The 14,835-nt window shown below is 39.0% G+C and overlaps 1 protein-coding gene across 2 annotated transcripts in view; it reads right to left on the bottom strand.

Moving 5' to 3' along the window:
- Mdn1 (midasin AAA ATPase 1) overlaps positions 1-14,592 on the bottom strand; it is a 148,840-nt gene extending 134,248 nt beyond the window's left edge. Inside the window, exons 1-2 of one of the 2 annotated variants that reach the window (XR_009225852.1) lie at positions 14,303-14,592; positions 581-807 (exon numbers count right to left, since the gene is read on the bottom strand). Coding sequence is in view for 1 of the 2 variants with exons in the window: in XM_046431427.2 (XP_046287383.1) it covers positions 581-807; positions 14,303-14,404 (329 nt within the window). In the remaining variant the exon portion in view is untranslated. The remainder of the gene's footprint in view (positions 1-580; positions 808-14,302) is intronic. The other variant, XM_046431427.2, reaches the window with a different exon arrangement.
- Positions 14,593-14,835: the final 243 nt, after the last annotated feature.

Raw genomic sequence — 14,835 nt, 5'->3', positions numbered from 1 at the left:
GAGAATCGAACCCAGTATCTCACGCATGCTAGGCAAGTGCGCTACCTTTGAGCCACGGCCTCAGCCCCCAGCACTTTCTTTATTTGTTATTGTTTTGAGACAGGGTCTGGCTACAGTTGCCCAGGTTGGTCTAAAATGCCTGAGGCTCAAGAGATCTTCTTGCCTCAGCCTCCAGAGAAGCTGGGTTTTCAGGCTTATGCCATCTTGCTCAGCATAAGAAATCTCATCCATCTAGGATGGTGTGGGAGCATCATCCAAATCTGTTTTATATGCATATGTTGCCAAATGATATAATCCTTAAGGACTGGGGGCATATCTTGGCCATTTTTCAAGACTTGTCTTGTTGGCCAAGACTCGAGAGAAACCCAGTAAATGCTTATTGAGCTGAGAGGTAATAAGTGGATTCTGTTGTGAGTATTCTCATACAACAGGATAACTGTGATTAGAGGGTTTGGATCTTCAGGTCAACTTATCTCTCTTCTTTTGTATTTCCCTTCAACTCAGACTCCTAATTACTTCCCAGCAGAGAGAAAGTTCTAACACCTCAAGAAAAAACATGAAGAATAAAATTGCTACTCACGGGAGCACATCAGGATGGCTACTAATGAGCCTGCTCATACACACACAGAGGCGTTCATGCAGATCATGGTTAACATGGCCTCCTGTCTTGATGGCTTCAGCATTCCTTTCCAGCAAATCCAAAAGGAGAGGCCGCAGCTGACGGCCAATCAGCACAGTGTAATCCTTATCCAAGAGCAACTGTGCTAAAATACTCAGGATAGACTGGCGATCTTGAGGTGTCCACACCTGAGAGAGAGGAAAAATAAAGTGTTCATGTAAACAGTACTCATTTGTATTGCTAGAGAAGACCAGAGAAGAGTCCTAGCGCAGAATCAAAATAATCAATTTTCAGACTTAATGAGTTTCTCTTATAAAACAGTGGTGTTTTTATGAAATAGAGGACTCGAATTAACTTATTACTAATAAGCTTCAGTTCACTGGGGTAAAAGAACTGATGCGGTACGGTGATGCATGCCTGTAATCCCAGTGGCTTTGGGCAGAAGGATCTCAAGTTTAAAGTCAACCTCACCTCAGCAACTTAGTGAGACCCTAAGCAACTTTGCAAGACCCTCTCTAAAAATAAAAAATAAAAAAGGGCTGGGAATGTAGCTCAGTGGCTAAATTTAACAGGTTCAACTCCCCATACCAAAAAACAACAAACAAACAAACCAAAAAATCCTGATACGTGAATTCTAAGTAAAATGCTACACAGTCCCTTAAAAACAACCTATATTGCAGGGTTTCAACACTGTCCAGGGAATCTAAAACCCCAATGCTCCTCTGGTTTCCTTACTTGAATGAAAAACCTAAGAAATCTATAGTTACTATGCAAAAGTAACATCTCTGGTTAAGAAAAGTCAGAAATACAAAATTAGGGACAAGGGGCAGAGCTCAGTGGTAAAGCATGTCTTAACATGTAGGAAATTCTTTTTCTAAGGTTTTGAGATGTAATGTTAGTTATTTGGTGACTTTCTATTTCTTTAATGAATGAGCTCAATGCAATGAACCTTCCTCTTAGAATTGCCTTCACAGTGTCTCAGAGATTTTGATATGTTGTTACACTATTCTCATTTACCAATTATTTTATTTCATCCCTGATTTCTTCTGCTATCTAGTCATTCAATATCTATTATTTAGTCTCCAGTGTTAGAGTAGCTTCTTTTATAGTTGATTTCATTATGATCTCATAGAATACAATGTATTATCTCTCTTTTTTTTTTTTGTACATGCTAATAGTTGCTTTGTGGTCTAAGATATGGTCTATTTTAGAGAAGGATTTGTGTGCTGCTGAGAAGTATATTCAGTCATTGATGTATAAAATATTCTATATATGTTAACTCTAAGTTATCAACTGTATATTTTAGTTCTATAGCTTCTTTAGTTTTTGTTTGGAGAATCTATCCAGTGGTGACAGAGATGTGTTAAAAACACCCAATATTATTGTGTTGTGTGGTCTATTTGCTTCTTGAAATTAAGAAGAGTTTGTTTGATGAATGCAGATACTCCATTGCTTGGGGCACAAATTTTTACAATTGTTATGTCTGGTTGATGTATAATTCCCATAAGCAGTATGAAATGTGCTTTGTCTCTTCTGATTAGCTTTTGCTTAAAGTCCACTCTACCTGATAGGAAGACAGAAACCCCTGCTTATTTACGAGATCCATGTGAATGATGTTTTTCCCATCCTATTACCTTCAGTCTGTGGATGTCTTTGCCTATGAGGAGAGTCTCTAGGTGATGGCATATTGTTAGGCTTTGTTTTTTCATCCAATCTGCCAGTTTATGTCATTTGATGGATGAATTTAGGCCATTTATATTCAATGTTATTATTGAGAAACAATTTTTATTCCCTGTCATTTTATTTCTGGATTTTAATTTGAATTAGTTTCTTCACTGACTATTTTTCTAGAGTAGTTCCTCCTTTGGCTGGTTTTCACTTTGTTTTTCACTTCTTCATGAAATATTTTATTGAGTATATTTTGTAGTGCAGGCTTTCATTTAACTTTTGTTTATCATGGAAGATTTTTATTTTATCATCAAATATGAAGCTTAATTTTGCTAGGTTATAGTATTCTTGGCAGGTATCCATTTTCTTTCAGAGCTTGGTATATATTATTCCAAGACCTCCTAGCTATGAGAGTCTGCGTTGAGAAATTAGCTGAGATCCAGATTGGTTTCCCTCTAAATATAACCTGATATTTTTCTCTGGAAGTCTTTAAAATTCTATCCTGGTCTGTGGTTGTGGTTCAGTGGTAGAATGCTTGCCTAGTACCTGTGGAGCACTGGGTTTGAACCTCAGCACCACATAAGGAAAAAAAAAATGAATGAATGAAATAGAGGTATTGTGTCTATCTACAACTAGAAACATTTTTTTTTAATTCTATCCTTATTCTGTATTTTATCCCTGATTTCATGCTTTACAACATCCTTTACCTTGCAAATTAGTTTACCTATGTACATTTTAAAATCCTACTTTGACATTTATTCCACCATGGTGTAGTTGGATTCTGTTATTGAAGTATCTTGGTTTGTTTGGGGCAATTTGTTCCCTTGCTTTTTTATTTTGTTTGTGTGTCTACCTACCTAAGAGTATGGATCTGAGTCAGTAGACATTCTACCTAAGGGTTTATAGTGTCCATGAAGGTTTCTAGTAACCTCACTGTTTAGGGGGAGACAAATAAAAACAACAACCAATGCAAAAAATATACAGCATTAAACCAAATAGTTCCTGCTATGACATCAATGTTAATTGTCACAATACACAGAAATATAATCAGTTATTGCCTATAATAAAAACAGTAAGTCTGCAAAATGGTTTATAATTTTGAATGGTAGACAGGGAGAGAACAGAAGTGATGTAGGATGTGATGATTACGGAGGAGGAAAGAAGTAAAAAACTAAACAAAGACTAAAAGAACAATAGAGATTGTTAGCAGAAGAGAGAATCTAGTGAACAGACACATGAGAAAAAATATATGTAAAAATTTTAAAAATTAAGAATATAAAAGAATACAAAACTAAGATATATGTATCAAACATCCTCATCCTCAAAATACTGATCCATGAAAAATGGCTTCAAAAATAATAGAAATGAGGGGCAAAAACAAATATGAATATGTATAATGGTCCATGAACCATTAAGGTCACAAAGAAAAGGTAAAAGAAAGATCTGGATGAAAAGTTAAAGAATTGTTTCCACTGGAATTCAAAAAGTTAAAGACTTGTTTCCATTGGAATTCAAAAGATTCCCAGCTTCCCTCCTCAGCAGTGTTCGGTGAGGTCACTGGGGTCACCTGGAGGGTGATGCTTGCTCTACTCTCAGGGTAGGGTTGCTGGAATGAGAGAGGTAACCCCTAAAGGAAATGTTTAGACTTAGGTAGGCTCCAGGCTCTTTGGTCTGAAGGTTTTAAATAAGCAATTGCTGGTCCACACTGGAAGAGAATCCCAGGGATCTCCCCTGGGTTCCACTCAAGTGGTGGAGGAGCCAATTCTTAGTCCACTATGTCACCAGCAGACCCTACGTTTCCTGCTCTCAGGTTCAGTCCCCAATCTTAGCCTCTCCTGCCCCTGCCCTTCTGAATTCCCAGCGAGGCACATTTCTTCTGCCTGGTCCTGCAAGCAGGCGGATTGGAGAGCAGGGGTGAGAGCTGGGTGGATTTCCACCACCAGCTGTCCCCTGTGTAAACCTCTCTCCAGGGCTGATTTTCTCCTGGTCACTTAGGCACAGTCTCTGTCCAGTGATGTGGGTTTGCCAGGTCTGTATTTCAGGCCAAACTCAGGCTTGCCAGGAATCAGTTACCCCAGCTGTTGGCCCCTGTGCCAAGGCTGCAAAATGGTTCTTCCCCTGTCCTCCACAGGCAGCCAGGAGAGATGTGGCTTCTTTCCCACACAAAGATATTGTGCAGCACCCCTTTCAATTTAGTCGGACAGTAGGTTTGATCTCTAAATTCTCTGCACCAAGACATGCCTCAGGCCTCCCCAAAATGCAGGTTCCTTTAATTCCTTTACCTTCCACTTTGCTCTCAGATCACTCTGGCTGGTGCCTCTAGCCATGCAACGGCACTGGGGATTTCTTCCTTATTTTATTATATCCAATCTCCCTAGTCCCAGATTTGCTTTGAATGTCCAGTATTAAATTCCAGTAAAGAGCTCCCTGCTTTTCTGTTCACCCACCTTGCTGAGAAGCTGCCCATTTGCTTTCTTGGTTTTATACCATGGAGCAGCCAGGAAAGTGGCATTCTCTATTCTGCCATCTTGACACCGACAGGATTGATTTTTATGATTAAAATTTGCTTTTGGGCTGGGGATGTGGCTCAAGTGGTAGCGCGCTCGCCTGGCATGCGTGCGGCCCGGGTTCGATCCTCAGCACCACATACAAACAAAGATGTTGTGTCCGCCGATAACTAAAAAATAAATATTAAAATTTCTCTCTCTCTCTCCCTCCCTCTCCCCTCCCCCTCTCATTCTTTCGTTCTCTCTTTAAAAAAATAAAATAAAACATTAAAAAAAATAAAAAAATAAAAATAAAATATGCTTTTTCTTCTTATTTTTAATGTTTTAGTTATAGATGGACACAATACCTTTATTTAATTTATATGTGGTGCTGAGGATCAAACCCAGTGCCTCACACGTTAGGCAAATGCTCTACCACTGAGCTACAATCCCAGCCCTCAAGAGTTGCCTATTCTTGAATTTTATATAAACTGAATCATTTATTATTACTCCTTGCTATCTGGCTTCTTTGCTCTGTATAATGATTTTCACAATCCATATAGTGGTATGAATCAATAACTTATTCCATCTCATTAGTACTATTTTTCCTATATGAATACACCACAATCTATTCATTCACTTGTACATGGATATTTTCATTTTCCCAGCTATCACTGAAGTTACGAACTTTTGTGTACAAGAGATTTTGGGACACATTTTCATGCTTTCTCATTAACTAAAGTGGGACTGTTGGGTTATATAGTAATTGTATGCTCAACTAAAAGTAAAAATTTTATACATGCTAAGCACACACTCCATCCAGCTGTACCCACAACCCTAAAACTGTACTTTAAATTTAAAACAATTTCAAAGAAATATTGTAGTTTAACTTTAAAAGAAACTTCTCCAAACTAGTTTATCATCTTAGCGGTCCACCAGCAAGCAATGTCTAAGACTTGTAGTTGCTACATTCTTAGTCCTAATTTTAGCCATTCTAGTGGTGGTGGAGCAAGATGTCTCCTGTGCTTTTATTTGCATTTACCTCATGACAGGATTCTGAGATTTTTTTCAGGCATTAAAAAGCCACTCAAATATTTACTTTTATGATACTGCTGATAAAGTCTCTAACTTTCTTCTTTTGTGTGTGTGTGTGTGATGGGGATTGAACCCAGGGCCTGGTGCTATTACTGAGCTATACCATGATTACTTTCACCTACTGTTAAACTGTATTATTTATTTTATTATTCCATTGTAATGTATAAGTTCTTCTTCTTTTTAATGTGTAAGTTCTTAACATCTTAGTCCTGTTAGAAATGTTTGTGCTATTCTGTCCTAGATTGTGGCTTGACTTCATTTTCATGTTTTGTAAAGTAGGTATTTTACATTTTGATGAATTCACCATTAAGACTTTATGTTATGATGTTTTTAGTGTCCACTCAAAAAAATCATTGTCTCCCCAAATCTTTTGTCTTTTCTTGCTTACAAAACTTTTTCAGTTGGGCGTACTGATACATAAGAAGCCACTTGAGAAGCTGATGCAGATCACAAATTCAAGGCTTGCCTGGGCAACTTCACAAGACCTATCCCAAAATAAGAGGCTGGGGTGGGGGAAGAAATTATGTACTTAGCAGTTTTAGTTTTGACTTTTATGTATACATTTATGATGTACTATTAACTGGTGGGCTTGACATAAAGTGGAGTCAAGGTTCACTTTCTTCCCCAGTGTTATTATCCTCTCCAGCAAAAATTATCTAAAAGTCTATCTAGGCTGAATGAAGTGTCCCATAACTGTAATCCCAGCTACTCAGCTAAGGCAGGAGGATCTCAAGTAGAGGCCAGTCTTAGCAACTTAGTAAGACCCTGTCTCAAAAAGAAAAGAGGGCTGGCGATGCAGTTAAGTGGTAGAGTATGCCTGGATTCAATCCCCAGTACTGCAACCAAAAAAAACTGATTGTCTATTCCCTGTTTATTTATTTGACAGCCTTATTAAAAACCAATTGACTTTATTATGTGTGAATCTATTTCTGAATTTTCTAATCTTTATACACATCATTATACCAACACCATAGTCTTGGTAACTGCAGCTTTATAGGTTTTGAAATAAGTCAGTTAAATCCTCCAACTTTCTCTCTTCCAAAATTGTTTTAGCTATTCTACTTAAATTGTGTCTCATTTTAAACTTTGAAATTATTTTATCTATTTCTGTACACACATACACACATACACACACACACACACACAGCTGAGATTTTAAATGGGTTTGTGTTGAATCTATAGATTAATTTGGGAAAAATCTTATTCTAACCCGTTTCATCCCATCATCTCAGATCTGGAACACCTATAGTGTACAATATATAAAAATGCAAAATAATTGTAATTACAGAAAATTAATGTAAAAACATATAAGTTCTAGATTTCAGCCTATTTTAATGCACCTTGTCCATTTTATTGAAATATTCACAGAATTAAAAACTTCGGACTCATGAGCTAACAATATCAAATCTTCCAATTAATAGCATGTTTCCATTTACTTAGGTCTTATTTGTCTTACCAATCTCTTGTAATTTCCAATGTACAGACCTTGTACTACTGCTCTTGTTTTGGACACAGGGTCTTACTAGGTTGCCCAGGATAGTCTCTGATTTACAATCCTTCTGCCTCAGCCTCCTGAGTAATGGGGATTATAGGCATGTACCACCACACCCAGATCCTTATCTGTTTTTTCAACAATTTCTAGTTTTACTTAATTGCTCTATAATACCTACATTTTCTATTTCATTAATTTTCATTATCATCTTAATAATTCTCTTCCTCTATTCACCTTGGGTTTAATTTGCTCTTCTTTTCTAATTTCCTAATTGGAATACTTATTTTTATATCATGATTTTTCTTTCCTAAGAATTAATACTATGAAATACCCTCTAATAGTGCTTCAACTGCATTTCACAAATTGGGATACACTGTTTTCAATACAATTCAGTTAAATTCCTCATTTTTTGGTAATGATTTCTTTTTCAATCATCAGTTTTTACAAGTTTTTACTTAATTCTATTATTGAGAGATTTTCCTCAGTATCTTCTTGGGATTTTCTCCAGTGTGGTTACAGAATATATCTTGTACGTTTCAATTCTCTTAAATTTGAGAGTTGTCTAATGGTCAGTTGTTATAGTTTAGATATGAGGCACCCCCCCACACACAATGTCTCATGTATGAGACAATGCAAGAGCACAGGTGAAATGATTAGGTTGTGAGAGCTATAATCTAACCAGTGAATTAATCCACTAATGTGGATTATCTGGGTGGTAACTATATAGGCAGGTAGGTGTGGCTAAACAAAGTAGTTCTCTGGTGATACACATTTGGGGTTTATATTTTGTCCTTGGTGGGCAGAGCTCTCTCCACTTCCTGGTTGTTATGTTCTGAGCTGCTTTCCTCTGCCACAAGCTTCCACCACAAAGTTCTACCTCATCTTGGGCCCAGAGCTTACAGAGTCTGCTGACCATAGACTGAGCCTCTGAAATCATAAGCCAAAATAAACTTTTCCTCAAGCGACTCTCGTCAGGTATTTTGGTCACAGTGACAAAAAACTAACTAAAACACCAGTAAAGGATCTTTTTGATAACTATTGCAGGTGTACAAATTCTGCAGTCACTAGTTACAACACCCTACAAATGTCAATTAGGTCAAATTCATTGATGTTTTTCAGGTCTTCAACATACTTACTGATGTTCTGTATTTGTTTCATTTATTACTAAAAGAAAAATGATGTTGACATCTCCAGTTATAATTTGAAATTGTCTTTTCTGTCACACTTTGACACTTTGTTTTAAAACTCTGTTATTAGGTACACATGTATTTAGGCTTGTTGACTTTTTGGTAAGCATTACTCTTTTTATTATTATGAAATACCCTTCTTTATCTCCAATAATATTCTTTCTCTTAAATTTTACTGTCTATAATATTAATACAGCACTCCAATTTCTTTTGATTCCATTTGCATGGATCTCCTTTTCCATCTTTCATTAATTTTTTTAATACTTATTTTTTAGTTTTAGGTGGACACAATATCTTCATTTTATTTTTATGTGGTGCTGAGAACTGAACCCAATGCCTCACACATACTAGGCAAGCACTCTACTACTGAGCCAAAACCCCAGCCACTTTTTCCATCTTTTTATTTTTGTTTCTAAATTTAAAATGCAACTCATCTAATCAGCATACACTTGGGTCTTGCTTTCTTTAATAAAATCTGACAAACTGTTTAACTAGTGTATAATTGATATGACTGAGTTTAAAAATACCATCTTGATGTATGTTTGTACTAGCTTTACTTTTGCCTATTTCTCTTTCTGCATTCTTTTATATTAGTGTTTTCTGGGAAATGGGCCAAATTTATCTACACGTGAATGGTACCAGGGGCACTTACCCACTGAGCTTCATCCCCAACATTTATTCATTTATTTTAAGAATGGGATTTCCTAAGTTCCTTAGGGCCTTATTAAGTTGCTGAGGTTGGCACTGAACTTGCAATCCTCCTGCCTCAGCCTCCCAAGCTGTTATCTACATTTTTATATACCAAGTTACTTTTAATTAGATACAACATAATAGATATCATATTAGTAGTCTAGATTTTATTCTCTTTCTTTGTTCTAGTAGGCAATCAATCTATGTTCAGAGTAGCCTAATTCTTCCAACATTTGTTTTAAATTTTGTTAAGTATGGGTCTAGGAAATTCTCTATTCTAACAAGCAATTTAACCCTATTTTTAAGTTAGGGTCCTTTTGGGTTTTCCACTGATTATCCTGATAGTCAACCTGGACTTTCCATTTCAACTGGTAGTAGTTTAGCATCTCCTACAAACCCACATTGCTATTCTTTGCCCAGTCTCATGGATTCTCCCCGTACAAACAATTTTATATTCAGCCAAATACTTAACCTGTCCATACTCCTAGAGCTGTTTCTAAATTCCAATGCTCTTCTGAGAATACACTAGCTGTCTCAGCCCCCTGAGACTTTGAACTGTCTTTGTGGCTTAGGCACACCACCATTACTGAATTTGAGTTCATCCTCCTCAAAAAAGGATCCAGTAAGTGTTATAGGCACATATACAGGATAATTTTAGGGATTACCTTATTTTCCTTTGTCAGAGATTGCAGTTTTCTAAGTTGCCTTTTACTCAATGTTTGAAATAGTTTTCGTGTATTTTATCCAGAATTTTCTAGTTGTTTTTTAGCAATAGAACTAATCCAGTACCAGTTATTCTATTATGGCCAAAAAGAGATATGTATTTGACCACAGGGGCCGACTCCAGTCAACAACACCAGGGGATAATAATTTAAGAAAGCACAGTGTTACACCAGTATCAAACCCTGGGCAAGGTGGAAAATTAGGCTGGGCAGGGTTTCTTCTTATTTTTACACTACTTTTTTTTTATTAATTTGTTTAGTTTGAGGCTGGATAATTAATTCCTTGTCTTGGGTGGTTGTTCTGTAAATTCTAAGGACATTTAGCAACATCCCTGGCCTCTAAGCACTAGATACCAGAAGATTCCCTGCCCCTACTATCTCTAATAACCAAAAATGTCTCAAGATTTGCCCTCCTTCCCAAGGGAGGGGGACTGCCCCACCCTGAGAACCAGTAGACTGGCACTTGCTGGACTGGCATCGAAATACGTTTCCAGGGTACACTTGTCTAGCATGTAACACCTCCCTTGAATCCCCAGGGTTTGAGTCCCAACATTAAAGGAACAAAGGGAAGACTGTAGGAAAAGGAGTACAATGGCATACCAAGTGGTTTCCCTAGTTTTGTTTTTTAATTTTTGCAGTGCTAGGGTTTGAACCCAGGGCATCATGTATTAAGCAGACCTTCTTCCACTGAGCTAAACCCCCTGCTCAAGTCAGATTCCATTTTGGAAAGATCAGTTTGATTCTGGAAACAATGGGGAGCTTTATGCAAAGCAGTTACAGATTTGGATTTGTCTTATTAATAATTAAATTAAATTAGCAAAATAAAGAATCCATATATTTAAAAACTTACATTATTAAATTACTAGTTGCTAGAGGAAATGTAGGGTGTCAAAGAGTATTATGGAATGACAGGCTAAATACAGAGGTTTTTGTTGTGTTTTTGCAATACTAGGGATTGAACCCAGGGCCTTGCACATGCTAGATTTGCTAGGCAATTGCTCTACCACAAGTTACATTCCCAACTGGATTTTTTTTTTTTTTTTAAAGACAGGGTCTCTCTAAGTGCCCAGGCTGGCCTCAAACTTCTGATCCTCCAGCATCAGTCTCCCAAGTAGCTGGGATTACAGGCATGTGTCATCGTACCTGGCAGCTGAAGGTTTCTTTCTGAAATATTGACAATGTTCTAAAACTGATGGTAGTGACAGATGCACAATATATGTGAATCTTTTAACTGAAAACTTTTAAATGGAGATACATATGGAATCTGAATTGCATAACAACAAAACTGCTTTTAAAAATAAGAGCAGTGGGGGATATAGCTCAGCCGTAGAGCATTTGCCTAGCATGAATGAGGTCCCGGATTCAATTCCTAGTTAGTGTAGTTAGGTAAATCAGGTCTAATGAGTAAAATGGAAAATGAAGGCCTTGTTGTCCTGGAAAGCAAAGCAGCACTTGGGAAATTGAAATGTTAATGTTCCCAAGGCCCAGAGCCTATCCCAAAGAAATGTTAATGAAACAGCTCCCAGCAAAGGAGGAAATGCTAATCAGAAGCTCCCCAGGCACTTCAGGCCCAAGATTATTCCTCAGGCCCATCTGCCCCTCACCTTTTGGGTCTCCCCACCTACATTCTATCACTGCAAGATAACAGAACAAAGGACAGGAATGCTGACAGAAATGCGGGAAAGCTGAATGAAGACCTTAGCTATAAAAGAGGGAAGACCTCTCCCCTACCACGGATTCCACCTCTTGGGTCCCCTTCTTCCTCCCGGGAGGGGAGAAGTCTTTTCTGCTGTCCTTAATAAAGCTTCTACTTTCTACTCTAAACTTGCCTCGGCGTGCTTCTCTGGTGTTATACTAAACAGCGGTAACACCAGCACCACAAAAAAAATAATAATTACTAGTGCCAGCTACTGGGGAGACTGAGACAAGAGGATCACTTGAGTCTAGGAGTTTCAGACAAGCCTGGGTAACAGAGCCAGACTCAGGTCTCAAAAATAACAACAAGAAGGACAGAGGGTATAGCTGTTGTAGAATACTTGTTTAGCATGCGTGATGCCCTGGGTTTGACCAAGTCCTGCCAAAAAAAAAAAAAAAAAAGTGTATATGTATGTGTTCATATGTTATTATAGCTCACATTTCCTGATGACTTCTTACATGCCAGGCAGTATAAGTTCCTTACTCAAATTTTCTAGTCATCACAACAGCCTTATTTATAGTAGTAATAACAGAAATCACTTTTATAAACAGTACTTAATCCTCACCTCAACCCATAAATTAGACACTATCATCCTTACATCCTCATTTTAGAGACAAGAGAACTGAAGGGGGGGAAGAAAGTTAAGGTGACAAAACTAGTAGCTGATCCTAGAACCCACTTGCTTACCTCTTTTTTGTGCAATACTAGGGATGGAACCCAGGAATTCATGCAGGTAACACAGGTAAGCCCCTGTAACTACTTTGCAACTACCATATTTATATGTTTAATAAAAAATCCTAGTGGAGTTAAGTAATTTGCACGAGAGACTGAAAGCAATTAAGTAAATGAAAATGGATTTAACCTTCAGTCACACTCCAGTTCCAGGACCCATGCATTCTCCTAAGCACTCTAATCTTCATTAAGACAATGATCAAGGAAGTAAGAATGGTAGTAGTAGTAGGGATGAAATGAATGAACAGATTCAATAACTTGGAATACCAGCAAGATGTCTTGACTCTATATGAAGAAAAAGGAATGAAAAAAGTTAAGGAAGGGCTGGAAGTGTAGCTAAGTGGTGAGCACATGAGTGCTTGAGGCCCTAGGTTCAATATCCAACATCCTAAAATAATAGAGTTGAGGAGACCCAGTTCTCTATCAGTTGACTGGACAGAAGGTGGAATCACCAGCTGAGATGAAAAACAAAAGAAAGCAGCATATACTAAAAAGTTCTTCAGATCCCACTGAGAATTGACATTTTAAGTTTCTCTGGCTTTCCAGTAAAAATATTTGCTTCCAAAAAAATAGAAATTAGGATGGACAATAAAATCAACTCTTCTCTAAGTGAAATTCATCAAATTATTACCCAGAATGGAAAAGAACAAACCTGAAAGATATTTCTGAGACTGGACAAAATTTGACAATGTGAGGCTGAGGAAAGGAAGATACAATATTTCAAACTCCTTAAGAAAAATGAACTTTCTAGTTGGGAAGCATTACTATACAATACTCAGAATCTACTCGAGTGATTCTTATATTTCAGTGTATCAGATTCCCTAAAACTTATCTGATAAAGGCTACAAACCATTTTTTAATTCTCACCACACCCAACACACTGATATTAATTTTTTTTCTTCAGTGCCAGGAACTGAACCCAGGGCCTCCTGCATGCTAAGCCTATGTTCTTTCACTGAACTACACCTCCAGACTACATCCAATTACTGTGGTAGGAAGTCAGAAATCCCTTGAAATTGGTCAAAGAACCCTAGACTTAGAACCTGTCCTCTAAATTCTAAGCTCACTTACAGAAAGATACCTCTAGTGACAACACAAAATTCAGGAATCTTTCACAAGCTCAGTTCATCGAAATTGATTATCTCCTTCATTAGTAAAACCACCAAAAACCTGTTTGTCTCTAGACCATCAATTAGCATTAGATCCTCTTCATTGCAACTTTGCTAAGGGCCTGGGGGCTAGGAACCTAGGTAGCAGATTCAACTCCCTTTTGCTTCTCAGGTGCAATTTGTTATCATCATACAAATATGCCCCTTAGTTGGGGGTGTAGTTCGGTGTTAGTTTGTGTGCCGAGCAAGCATGAAGCCTTTGGTTCAATCCCCAGCTCCTTCCACACCTCCATCCCCAAAAAGGGGGTGGGGAGGAGTACCTCTCCTATGAGTTCACTGTCCTTCTAAACCGCTTAGGTCCCTCAATCCGTCACCCAAAATAAAGCTGTTGCTTCCTTAGGCACAGCAGAAACGCCATCGATACTCATTTGTGAGTCAGAGAGAAGAGACTAGGAAAAACTACACATACACGCGCTCAGCCAAGCTAACAACCGAAGCTGGACTACGCACACTAATGTAATATACGCGTCAAAAGAGCAAAGACGTCATCTCAACTTCAAAACTCAACCACATACCTTTCAGAACGGCACCCCTGCCACACTGCCTGAGCATTGCAGAGGGGTCGACGTGCTGGAGAGGGGAAAGGGAAGGCTCCCCCAGGAAGGCTCCTTCCAGTCGCCTCAAACACGTGCGGACGCCTCTGCCACCGTCCAGCCACCGCCAGCAGCCAGAGTAACAAGACGCCGCAGCGCACCCAGGGGCGACCAGGGTCTGCCCCACGCTTTCCCTCTCCCTCTTTTCTTTACCTGCTTGGCCAAGAATCTGCCCAGCTCACTGCGGCTCTTCTCGTTCTTGGCAGCGATTAACCGCAGTGGTGTGGCCGCCACCTCCAATAAGAGGTGCTCCATGATCCTAGGCCCTCTGTGCCGGGGAACCCCAGCGCTCACTGCTTCTTGCTCAGAGATTCCGAGCTGCCAAGGTTCCAGCGCCCGAACCTCCACCCACTACTCCCCTAGGGATAGTGGCCGCCGCGGCTCCGCGGAGATCTGGGGAACAGCAAAGCACACGTGGGGGAGCACGCCGCGCTGCGCGTCATCAGCCAGCGACGCGGATGGTGGGCACTACCGGCCTCGCCCCCGTGGCGGAGGAAACGCCTACGTCACTATCGCGCCAGTTCCGGGAGGGGAATGGAAGCTGAAGTGACTTTTGAGCGATTAATTCCTGAGTGATGAGTGCTCTCAGACACAGTGCGTGACAGGACCGACAGAAGACTCCGCCAAACCAGGAAATAAGAGAGCTTTAGGGGCGTGTGGTCTCAGCGATGCCTCCCTCCGCCTCA

Source organism: Marmota monax, unplaced genomic scaffold (assembly GCF_021218885.2).
Source record: "Marmota monax isolate L192 unplaced genomic scaffold, Marmota_monax_Labrador192_F-V1.1 WCK01_AAM20220418_F8-fsc00013, whole genome shotgun sequence".
Lineage (NCBI taxonomy): Eukaryota > Metazoa > Chordata > Mammalia > Rodentia > Sciuridae > Marmota > Marmota monax.
The sequence above is the reverse complement of the archived record's forward strand: the minus strand, read 5'-3'. Positions and strand labels throughout refer to the sequence as shown.